Source organism: Podospora pseudoanserina, chromosome 1, assembly GCF_035222485.1.
Source record: "Podospora pseudoanserina strain CBS 124.78 chromosome 1, whole genome shotgun sequence".
Taxonomy (NCBI): Eukaryota; Fungi; Ascomycota; class Sordariomycetes; order Sordariales; family Podosporaceae; genus Podospora; species Podospora pseudoanserina.
The window spans coordinates 3,661,504-3,673,183 of NC_085920.1; the positions used below are offsets into that span (position 1 = coordinate 3,661,504).

At 53.4% G+C, this 11,680-nt stretch overlaps 4 protein-coding genes across 4 annotated transcripts; 2 read left to right on the top strand and 2 right to left on the bottom strand.

Moving 5' to 3' along the window:
• Positions 1-95: 95 nt before the first annotated feature.
• On the top strand, positions 96-1,138 carry QC764_110460 (uncharacterized protein; the record flags this gene model as incomplete). Its single annotated transcript, XM_062942315.1, has 2 exons — positions 96-241; positions 292-1,138. The coding sequence occupies 2 exons, from the start codon at positions 96-98 to the stop codon at positions 1,136-1,138; spliced, it is 993 nt and encodes a 330-aa protein (XP_062805250.1).
• Positions 1,139-1,341: 203 nt separating this feature from the next.
• On the bottom strand, positions 1,342-3,431 carry QC764_110470 (uncharacterized protein). Its single transcript, XM_062942316.1, has 3 exons — positions 3,066-3,431; positions 2,084-2,990; positions 1,342-2,026 (listed from the first exon to the last, which is right to left on the bottom strand). The coding sequence occupies exons 1-3, from the start codon at positions 3,336-3,338 to the stop codon at positions 1,620-1,622; spliced, it is 1,587 nt and encodes a 528-aa protein (XP_062805251.1). The 5' UTR covers positions 3,339-3,431; the 3' UTR covers positions 1,342-1,619.
• Positions 3,432-3,901: 470 nt separating this feature from the next.
• VAS1 (valine--tRNA ligase) lies at positions 3,902-4,177 on the top strand (the record flags this gene model as incomplete). Its single annotated transcript, XM_062942317.1, has 1 exon — positions 3,902-4,177. One exon carries the CDS (start codon positions 3,902-3,904, stop codon positions 4,175-4,177), a length of 276 nt encoding a protein of 91 aa, XP_062805252.1.
• A 1,282-nt stretch (positions 4,178-5,459) lies between these two features.
• QC764_110480 (uncharacterized protein) lies at positions 5,460-11,070 on the bottom strand. The gene is made up of 2 exons (XM_062942318.1): positions 9,740-11,070; positions 5,460-9,648 (listed from the first exon to the last, which is right to left on the bottom strand). Exons 1-2 carry the CDS (start codon positions 9,883-9,885, stop codon positions 5,811-5,813), a joined length of 3,984 nt encoding a protein of 1,327 aa, XP_062805253.1. The 5' UTR covers positions 9,886-11,070; the 3' UTR covers positions 5,460-5,810.
• Positions 11,071-11,680: the final 610 nt, after the last annotated feature.

The window sequence follows — 11,680 nt, forward strand, 5'->3', positions numbered from 1 at the left end:
CACTCACCAACCATCTAATATTTTCATCCCTCAAGTTCCCTAAAACCCTCACTTTATGGAAGCCTAAAACATATTTCAAGTATCTGAATCCTCCAATGGCAGACCTCCCCGACTTTGACGCCCTCCGGGGCAGGCACCTCGGCCTAATAGGGGTCATCTCCATGGGGGACATGGGAAGCGGGGTCGCGCGGTTGCTGATGGCGCATAATTATGCTGTGTTGACCAATGTTTCCGACAGGAGGTCTGTTCCTTCCCATTTTACGTGTCCTGTCCATACTGACACCTTCCCAGCGAGGACACCAAATCCCGCGCGCTCTCCGCCGGCGCCGTCCTCCTCCCCTCTGACGAGTTACTAGTCAACCACTCGGACCTCATCCTGTCCATTGTCCCCCCTGCCGAAGCCTACTCGACCGCGGAGAGGGTGGTGAAAGCGTGGGATAGGAAGGAGACGGAGCTGGTTTATGCTGATTTGAATGCTGTCTCCCCTTCTACCCTGCTGTCCATCTCCTCCCTTTTCACTGGTGTCAAATTCATCGACGGCTCCATCCTCGGCGGCCCCCCCTCTTTTGTCGATGGCAGTTGGACGAAACCGATCATCCCCACCTCCGGCCCGTTTTCTCTCTCGGATATCTTCCCTGGCCTCGGTGAGGTCCTCGGGGAAAAACAAATCTCCCCCGAACTAGGCCAGGCAAGCGGCCTGAAAATGGTCTTCGCCTCCTTATCGAAAGGTTACGCGGCCGTGGCACTCCAGTCAGTGACCACCGCTCACCAGTTGGGCGTCCTACCCGAACTATTGGAGTCGGTCAATGAACTCCAGGGTGAGGCAGCGGGGAAGAAACTGGAACAAGCTGTTACTGGGCTGGCTCCCAAGGCGGGCAGGTGGGTTAGGGAGATGGAGGAGATTGGAAAGACTCATAGGGAGAATGGAAATTGGGAAGAGTGGGAGGGGATTTTCGAGGCTGCGGCGAAGGTATATGAGCTTGTGGCGAAGGGGACGGTGTTGGGAGGGGAAAGGATTGGGAAGAGGGAAAGGGGGACGACGGTGGAGGGGGTTGCTGAGGCGGTGGGGAGGGGTTGGGGAGGAGGAAGGAGAAGGAGGAATGAGAGGGGGAGGTGTGATATGGGCGAATGGACATGATGGGGGTGGTTCGATAGATGGCGGGGAGTTTGTCAAGTGCTGAAAGTTCAATCAAGACTACAAAAAACACTGCCTCGCTTATTTGAACTCCAGTTTCACAAACTGGTTTCTCTTCACATCCATGGGCATTGTTGGCAGACTCCATGTCTGTGTGGACTTGGGCAAGAAGAAAAACAAACGCTGAGAAATCAAACGCTGATTGGCGGGCAGGAGGAGTCGAACCTGGGTCGTCGCTCAAACTTGGGAATGCAATAACTGCTATACTACCACGCCACGGAAACTGGCTTCTGATTTCGGAATGCTAAAGGGCTGTCCAGTCTGGCCTGGGTTGTGCTAGGGCCAGAAAGGAAAACGTGGCGTTCCCGGAGCGGAGTCTCTTGAACTCTATCAAACGACGGACGGCTCTGGCCTGGCGCCACATGACGCGACCTCAAGGTTGAAGGTGATATCGGTACAGTGTTGTCACATTGCACTGGGCATGTTATTCCTCACTCGCGTGAGATACCACATAAGATTGTGGCGCGTCTAGCTTGGTCGTTATGGCGGCGTTCTCTTCCGAAGAGATGTAGACACCCTCTGAAGAGACAGCACCAAAGAGGTCGGGGAAAGTCTCCACCTCCTCTGACGTCTTCCCGCCAGATGTTCCAATGGCAAAGGTAGGGCGGTCAGAAGGCCAGGCCAGCTTTAGCCTTGTCTTTTCTGATGGGGGGATGGCCTCGGTGAAGAACTGGACGTAGGAGCCCGGCGTGACAATACCGCCGATGGCATCCTCGCGCTTGAAAGACCGGATAAAGCTCTCCATGTCTTCGTGCTCTTCTCTTGCGTATCTTGTGTTTGGATCAAGTGACAGGAGGCCTTGCTTGAGACCCCAGCCGCCGCCGCCGCTGACTATTGACAAGAGTATCAGAGCCGTCAGTCGTGGCAGGAAAGGAGATAAAGACTTACGGATCTTGCGCACCTGGCACCCGGCAGCTATTAGCCCGTCCATGGCCTGCGAGGTTTGATGTACCAAGTCCCACTCGCTAGATGGATCATAGTTCTGCACGTCAAGGGGGTTTGGGATGGGAAACTGATCGACGGCACCCTCGGGCATGATCAAGGCCCAGACGCCTACAGGCCCACTATACGTCAGCTCGTCCGACTCGGAGTGCTCCAGGCGCTTCTTGAGAAGTGCGGGAATGATCGCCTCAAGTTCCTTGGACGCCGGCTCTGGCTTGACCCCCACCTCGACCTGTCGAAGGATGTTTCCCAGGCCGGCAACAATCTTGTGTGGGCGCGTGACTGGTACAAGTGCTGTGTACACGGTACTCGCCGAGGATTGATCGTACCCTGGAAGAAGGATAGTCTGTGTTGTCTTTTCGACACTGGCCGCCATGCTCAGGCCTTTTCGGGCCGCAGCGGGATCATGGCGCCATTTGCTCGCAAAAAGAGCGTGGGACTTCCCGGTGGTAAAGATGGTATTGGCAAGAGGGACCGTGACCTGGAGAGGCTCTGCTTTTGGTTGGAGCCCAGGGAGACGGAGCTCGAGGAAGGACGGTTGCTGTGAAGGTGAGAAGGTCTGGTTGCTCCCGACTTCCCACAGACCGGGGAGCACCCGGGTAGAACTTCCGCGCAAAACAGACAAACCCTCGGAAGAACTTGGAGCGCCCTGAAACCGTGGAACTTCATCCACCGCCGCACTCAAGACGCTGAGCTCCCTCCCCGTCTCATCAGAGGTCGTAGCCTCGAGCAGCCCAGCCATAAACGCCTGATCCTCCAGCCAAGGGGCTAGTGACCTGGACACAAGAACCACAGCAGCGTCATCCGTCGACGAGACGCGCAAGCTCTGAGCAACAGCAGAAATGACTCTTTTCTGGAAAAGAGCGGTCGTGAGTGGTTAGCCCTGTTGTCCTTGTACCATCGGGCTTGCGTAATCGTAACTACTCACCTTCAACTCGGCTGTTGACATGGAGGAGGACAACTCTAATGAGCCAAGGCCAACAGTGACACACTTGTGCCTGGCCAGCAGGCTCTGTATCATCCGTCTTTGCTGACCGATATTATGACAGCCATGATGACTCTTGTGGCTGCTGCTGATGTGACTGTGGCCATGAGTGACAGAAACAACGCGTCGTCCAGGAAAAGACGACGACAGAGCCCTCCCCCCTATTACTCCCCCACCACAACCCGCTACCCGTCGGAGAAAATTAGCCGGCAGCATTGTGTCCCTCACCGTACCATCTCTCACGGGCGGGATTCCACAGAATCGAGAGACAGAAAATAGACCGAAGGTGGTGGTGTGGTTCGATCGAGGTGGTGGTGGTCGTTCAACAAGAGAGCAGCACACAAACTGGTCACCAAAATCCCAGTTGATCCTAGCTTCCATGCAGTACAACCCTAACCCTTTGTCAGCGAAGGGCAAAACCACTTACCACCGCTGCCCAGCCAGTGACATCATCTCTTCTTGACCAGCCAGCAATTGACGATCCTGATCATATGCTCTCAAGTTTTCCAAACAAAAGAGGCATATCACAATGTAAATTTTGTACTCACCGCGCAATTTAACTCCATGTTTTTGTCCTCACCGCCTCGAAATCAAGGCTCACTTGTGCCTTTGTGAAAGTGTAACTCAACACCACCATCTTTCACCCAAGAACACAGCTATATAACCACCTATTCACTTCCCCCATCACCCACCTCTCCTTCCTCCCAGACATCATCTCATCAACTATCTTACTCAGCCTTGCATCTTTTAGCAACAAACCAACTCAAACAACTTTGAAAATGGCAACCAACTCCTCCCGCGGCAACCCGATCGGCGCCCGCGACGGCCCCAAGACCTCCACCGGCGCAGAGGTGCCCCCGATCGGGGAGGACACGAAGCAAGACCTCGCCGAGACCTCCACCGCCGAGGCCACCGGCGAGCACGTCCCCGGTCAGGATCCCACTGTCGAGGCTGGAACGACAGAAGAGGGGGCTGCTGCTGCTGCTGCTGTTCCTGCTGAAGCTGCGGAGGAGGAGGGTGAGCAGGAGGAGACGAAGAGCAAGAAGAAGCATTGAGTTTTGTGGGAGGGGGCGGCGTTGGCAGGGGGGTTTGCAGGAGATGTGGAGATAAGGGGTGGTGGGGGATGATGATGATGATGATGATGGGGGGAGGGGGGGACATTCGTTTAGTTTCTTGCTCCAAGTTTACTTTGCACTTGATTTTGGGGAGGGAACTAACTGAATTGGAGTCACTCGTTCTGAATCACTGTCTTGCGATGAGATGTGGATGTTTGTTGTGTCGTAATGTATTGTGTGTAAAAATTTGATGCGGTGAGTGTCTGCTGAAATTTCTGAAAGATGATACTTGCTGATTGGCCGAGTCACGCAACATGTGGTGTCTTCCACTAACTCTTATGAACTCCAGATTTATATTACAATTCTTACTTCACATCCCTTACAAGGACCAATAGCACCAGCTCTGTCTACCATCCATGTCCTACTTACTTGTCAATATCAAGAGTCAAACAGCACCTCATATATACCATTGAGCTGTAAGGTTGTGAGAAGAAAGCGCGATCATAAAACTGGGGACAGCTGTGACGTTGACGGCTGTGAAAGATGACTGTGAAAGAGATATATAGCTGTGAGAAATGACAGGTGTGAAAAGTGACCCAGGTGAAGAAATAGCTGTGAAAGTTAAACATGAAATAGATTGATGGCTGTGAAAAAGAAGCTGCGGAAAAAGTAACTGAAAAAAAGTAGCTGTGAAAATGTGGTTGTGAAAATGGATAACTGGGGAAATGGATAACTGGGGAAATGGATAACTGGGGAAATGGATAGCTGGGAAAATGGGTATCTGAGAAAAGATGTAGGTGTGAAAAGAGTAGGTGTGAAAAGAGTAGGTGTGAAAAGAGTAGGTGTGAAAAGAGTAGGTGTGAAAAAGTAGCCGTGAGAAGTGGTTGTGAAAGAAACAGGTAGCTGTGAAATGATTGCTGTGAAAAAAACAACCGGGAAAAGCAGCCGTGAAATATAAGGTGTGAAAGAACAATGGCGGTGAAGATATACATGTGAAAAATTAGCCGTGAAAGAATAGCTGTGAAAAAGTCCATGTTAAAATGTAGCTGTGAAGATACGGCTGTGAAATTGTAGGTGAGCAAATAAGTGCAAAATAGTCGGATATCTTGCTGTGAAAAAGGAGTTGCAGAAAGGTAGTTATAATAGAGATAGCTGTGAAAAGAGATTGTGGGAGAGACAAGTAGATGTCAAAACAACCTTTGACAACTACTTAAGAGCCAATCGTTGCATGTAGCCGTGAAGCATTGAAGATATGAAGACATAGGTTTTTTGTGAAATAGCAGTCCTCGTAGACAGCATCAAGATCTCTAAACAACAGCTTGCCTTCAAATATCTCCTTCACTGGTCACAAGATTGGCGTTCGTCTTTCTCTTGATGTATGGGAGCATACGACTCCAACAAAGCACTCACTCACCCAAAACCCACAGAAACAGTCATATCAAGTCCACATTAGTAGTCATTTCATTACCCTCCGCCTTCCCTTTCCTATCCTACCTTGTACCCTGTCCTGTTAACCAGCAACCCTCCTTCATCAAATAAACACAAAGAAGCCCCCCCTGCTATATGCCCTATCAAACGCATTCCCACATATCAACCCTTCATACCCCAACCGATATATATCCCATCCCATCCATCACATTACCACACACTTCTTATCCTTCTCCTTCCCCCCTTGCCCTTGACCCTGCCCCCTCTGCCAAGTAACATTATTCCCTTCAACATTCGTCCACGCAACCGTACTCATCGCATCCATCTCTTGCTTCTTCTTCCCCCTCCCCCTTCTACTCTTACTCCTAACCGTCATCCCACTCCACCCCCTCTTCTTCGCATCAGCAATGTTCTTGGCCGCCGACCTCTCTGCTCTACTCGGCTTCCTATTCAGACTCGGCACCCTCCTCGCAAACCCACTCAACCCCCCACCACTCGACGACCCCGGCACAGGGGGCGGATGATTCAAAAACTGATGATGATGTTGCTGCTGCTGTTGTTGCCCGTTATCTGACAAACTGAAAATAGTATCCAACCTCTCTGGCACCTGCCGTGGCATAAGTATGGACGACTGCGTGACAGGCCTAGGATGCCTCGGCACCGGCGCCAAAATCGGCGTCTCCGCCCTTTGTTGAGTTGACGAAAACGACCCAGGCGCATCAAATGCCCCCTGAACACCCTTTGGCGTCGAAATAATAAGCGGCATGTCCTCCTGAGGCTGCTGCTGAACCAAAGGCCCCGAGGTAACAATATCCGACGGCCTCCTCGGCTGGGGCTCATGAATCGTAGCGCGGGAGTGACACGATCGATGATACGGCGGTGAACCGCCACCGCCTCCTCCCTGCAAGGGGAAAGAATAATGTTGCTGCTGTGATACAGGTCGTTGGTACGAGGTCCTCCTCCACGGCTGCTGAGGTTGCGGCAGATGCTCATCCATAGTCATGGCAGGGTGGGCAGAATGTGGACCTGCCACCGCCACGGGAACACGCGGTGGCAGCTGAAAGTGGCCAGAGAACCGATGGTTACCGTTCCCAAGATTCGAGATCTGATCGGGCCGGGGCAGAGGCGGGAACGACCGAGACATAGTACCGTCGGTCCCGTTGCCAGGAACAGGAGCCGAGTACGGGTAGCCGTCGGATACCGCAGCCGTGTTAATTGGTACTGGCTGCGTTGGCCAGGTCCTCGAGATGGACAAGCGTCTCACAGCTGGGGGTTCCTCCGACGCGACTACTGGTCGGTGACTCGGTGGCACCAACGCATTGGTGACCGACGAGGACGACGCCATATTCGTCTCACTAGCCCCTGGAAGGCCCGTTTCTGGAGAAACACGGGCAGCTTGACCGGCAAAGGGGCTGGGACCGGAACCGGCAAAGTCCCCTTGACCGGCCGTGGGAGGTGACACAAACAACATGCTGGCTCGAACGGGTGGCGACGGATCGTTCTCTGCCGGGCTGCCACTAGGTTCTCGGGATACATGTTGCCTTACCGGTGCCAGAGCAGGCGAGTCTGGCGGTGAAACATCATAGATGTTGTCACCATCTAGGAAGCGTGAGCTGCTGGAACCTGGCCGCACAACGGGATTTTGCACCGAAAGCGACCCCGAGCTGCTGTTTCGTTCGTGAGAGGCCATGATTCGAGGAGGCGGCGGCAGTGGTGAGCCCATAATGCCTGCCGGGAGAGCCGGTACCGGCGGGATTATATCGAGCGATGGAAGTGGTGGGACAGGGGGAACGGGCGGGTTTGGCGAAGAATGACGATTATTGGTAGTGGTGGTGACAGTCTGGCTGCGACGGGGCTGGAACATAGAGGCTGACGACATGCGTGCAGCTTGCCTGTCTGCTGTGTCGACCTGTAGCTTGCCGTTATGGGTCTGAACACCGGCACCTGCAGGCAAAACGGCCGTGTGTCGAAGGAAAGCTGGGAGGTCGCCGGGGTCTTCTTTCTGGTACGGTGGTGGTGGAGGAACCCAGTTGTCCGCATCACTCTCATGGGGATGCTCAGCTCGACCATCAGCTCTGCGATATTCGACCGGTCCTGCGGCTGCTTGTTGTGGCTGCAACCGGCGGTTGTTGGCAGCGGCGGTAGCCGCACGGCGAAGAGTGGTCCCTGAGCGCGGGTCTCCTTGGGAATAGGGCGCATCGAGGGCCTCTTGTTCTTCGAGCATAGATTCTGTCTCTCCGCCTTCATCGACTGTCGACGGTGGACCATTGCGGCGAGGTGGGACGGTACCTACTCGACGAGGAACCAAGGGGTCATCCTCATCTTCCTTTTGTGTTGAAGAGGAGGGCTGGGTAGGCAACGGTGGTGGGCGAGGAGCAGCAGTTGTTGCGCTGCGCATGACAGTAGACACAGCCCTGCTGCCCCTTTTCTGAGCGACAGTCCTCCGACGAACGATGGCCACTTCGGTCTCCATATCACGATGCTCTTCCTCCAGCACTTCGGGCTCCCTCGTTCCTACGTCGATGGTAAACTCCTTGATAACCCCGTTGGTTACGCTGTAGTCGAAGTCGAGAAGAGTGATCCGGCCGCCATCTACAAAATCGATGCCCTCCTCGTCCGCGACAGAGATATTAGGCGTGACGCCACGGGCAGTGATTACCAATCGCTCTTTTATGCACGAGTCTGCAAAATCGGCCACGAACTTGACAGTGCTTACACCTTCGAGCTCAGCAATCTTGTATCCTCCCACGAACGTGTTGCGCAGTTTGTCGCATAGAATCTGCCATTGGGGCACCCGAGCCTCATTCTCCTGAACCCGTGAAGCTGCCCGCATCGATGGACCGCTATTTCGTCGTAGAAGCCCACCATTGCCCGAGTTGTTCTCCGCAGCCGCACTGGTGGTATCCGGCACGGCGTCAAGGTCCTCAGGAACACCATACAGCCAGATATCCTTCCCCTGAAACCCTGCCGAAACCAGCTCTCCATAATAAGAGGCAGCCGGAAGTGTACATGGAATGAGCCTGGTCTGCGATTCGGTATTGGGAACTGGCCCTGTGAAATAGGTTGTACCGTTCCTCAGATCGTCAATACGCACGGCTCGGAAGGTCTCGAAGCTACGGTCGTAGGTAAAAGTCCATGCTGCTTCCTCGTATTTCCCATTCTGTAACAAAACGGCGTGACTGCAATCCCGACTGGTGTTGGGAAACAAGATCGATGTCGTCCACAAAGCGCTGATATCATCGGACTCCATATGGCTTCCGGGGTCGTAGTAAGGTGCTGTGAGTATCACGGTATTCGGTTGGGATGAGTGAACTGTCGTCCCAAGAATTTGAGTTCCATCAAACGAAAAGGTCAAAGCATCGACGCCATCACACTTGACAGCTCTCCGGTCGGTGGCCATGGCGGTCTGGTTCAGCGAAGAGACCTCGATTCCACCTTCGTAAGCGGCCGCTAGTACTGACCCGCATGGTGACAAGGCGATGGCGCGTGGGCTGTGGTCTAAAATCATGGAGTGCGTTCGCTTTGGTGGTGACTGCGTTAGGTGGTAGATGTCCACTTGCATTTCCGTCAATAGCACCGCGAGCATTGTCCCCTGATCATTGATACATGTCGCCGCTGGCCGCCTCAGAATCTTGAATTCTCTTGTTACTGCAATCTCGGCGCCTCTGACATCAACAACATGTATTCTGGAAGAGTTATAAGCCAAGATGTGATGGCCTTTTGGTGAGGCACTGAATTGGATGCCCTCGCCTCCGGGACAGGACGATGAGCTGATGGAGTTGGATATGACCTTGATGACGGTCTCATTGGGGCGCAAGTACGCTTCGAAGAGGTTGCGCTTCACCTCTTTTGCAAACTGTCGTTTGAGTTTTGGCAGGTCATCTTCGCTATCGACCTTGACTGGGCCACTGTGGCTCATGGCATACGAGGGACAGTTCGACAAGTGATGGGCATAGAGATGCGCCTGCTGGGCTACGCTTCTCCATTTCGAGTTGAGCAGAGCCAGCGACGCGAATCCATTCGGGTCAGTCTCCTGCAGAATTCTAGCACGGTCATGTTAGACGCTACAAACACACGCAAAGGCGGACTGGGCATAGGGGGCGATTTCACGAAGTAGGAAAAGACTAAACACACTGTTGGATAATCTCGTCGGGTAGGCGTTCAAAGGCGGACGGTTCGTCATCCTCGTCGTCGATGATGGCGTCGGTAATAATGATGGGCTTCTTCTCTATCGAAAGCCGGCGGCCATCGCCCGTGTCCCCCGAGTCGTCGATCTCCATGGTGAGGCAAGGCTGATGATGGGTAGGAATTCAACAGCCAATTGTTAGGGAAAAGTGATCATGGTCAGTCAATGTGGCTCGCCATCAGGTTGTTTCTGATGATTTTTTTTTTTTTTAGTTTCCTGGGCTGCTTGTCTCTCTGGCCTGGACTATTCTTGTCGTCGTACAGAGCGGCAGGAGAAAGGGGGGCGAGCGAGTCTGGCGCTTGCTTGTCTTCTCGGCGGTAGGTCTCCCGTATGTAAAGGGAATATGGGTAAGAAGGTTGCGCGGCCCAGCACCGAATTGGTGCAAACAGAGGGGAGGGCTAAGGGTATTTTTTTGGGGCGGAGTGTTGGCAGCATCAGCGAGCAGCAGGCACAGCAAGTGCAAGTTGCTTGTACAGAGTAGAGAATCGGCGGGAGCACTTTGCAGTTGGCCTGCATGAGGTACGCCAAGGCTTTGTAAGCCACCCTGGACGCCAATGCTTCGCTTGCTTGCTGATGGGATTCTAGCGTTCTGTCTAGGGAATCTCTACTCCGTAGATCACTTTGATAGATTGATGACAGAGTGAAGCATAAAAAGATCGGATGGTTGCTGATGATGATTGTCTGAACACTCTCTGTACACCGCTCGGTTGGCCCCCCGGAGGCATGGAGAGGCATGGCAGGAGGCATCTATCTTCCAAGGGAACAAGTGAGTGCGACATGCGACGGCTGGAACGGCCCCTCCACGTTCTCTCCCAAAAATGGTATTCAGGGTCCGTCTTTCTGCTTCGAGAATAAAGCCAAGTGGCGGGCGGCTCAGGGCAGGGAACCGCCGTCTTTCAAACTTCTTTGCAGACTGGACAGTGTCTTCAAAGAAGAATATCACCAATCTCGCAATCTGACCCCGAAGCTGGGTCCAGATGTCACCGATGGACTGGGCCCCTCTTGTCAAAAATAGCACCAGCACAAGGGATAGCGCTGTGGCTGGCCCCATGTAAAGGAGGGGCACAGTCAGCAAACAATTTCCATGCTCCAACAGCAGCAAGGGGCGAATGCGAACATGTGTTTGAGAAGGCCAAAGAGGGTCGCGTATCGCTCTGGATTCAGAGATATGTTGGCGATGATTCTCTGCCTCCCGCCTCTCTGGCCCTCCAGTGCCCTCCCAGCGCTAGGTGTTGAGGTAGTCCGAGGAGAAGGAGCCGAATGCTACCGTGATTGCGGAGGCCTACCACTTACGAGGTACCTTACCCAGCAACAAGACCCATTCTATAATTTCCTAATTCCCGTTTAAACTGCTGCCTGCTTGAGAGAGTCCACTGCTAGTCTGCTTCTTGTCAGCTGAGAGTTCGGTCAATCCAGAACATGTCGACCTTGAAAATCTAAAGAGTTAATATTGCTGTAGGATGTGACCGATAAGGAAGGTGCTTCAGGCTGCAGGACAGACATTGTCTGATTTGCTGTGAAAGAGCAAGATGGAGGGGGAGAAAGGCTGTGTCTGTCGTTGTGTGAAGTTGGCTGAGATAAGCCACTCGCTCGCTGTGTCTTGGGCTGAAACCACGCTACGGGAACTCGGACCATTTGCCAAGAGATCAGCTGCCAAGCCGATGATCTGCAACTTGTCAGCGGGCCTGGGCGGGGATCGGATTTTATCTGATTTTGGCCTGAGGAACAGGGCGTGCATGACCAACAATCAATTAATCGACATCACGTGCTGTCGCGGCGCGTCGCATCTTGACGCGCTCTTAGTTCATTCTGCCGGGCAGGGGACCCTTTTTCGCACCTCTGCGTTTGTTTCTTGGGCAACTGAATCTATTCACATCGACTGAACGGAT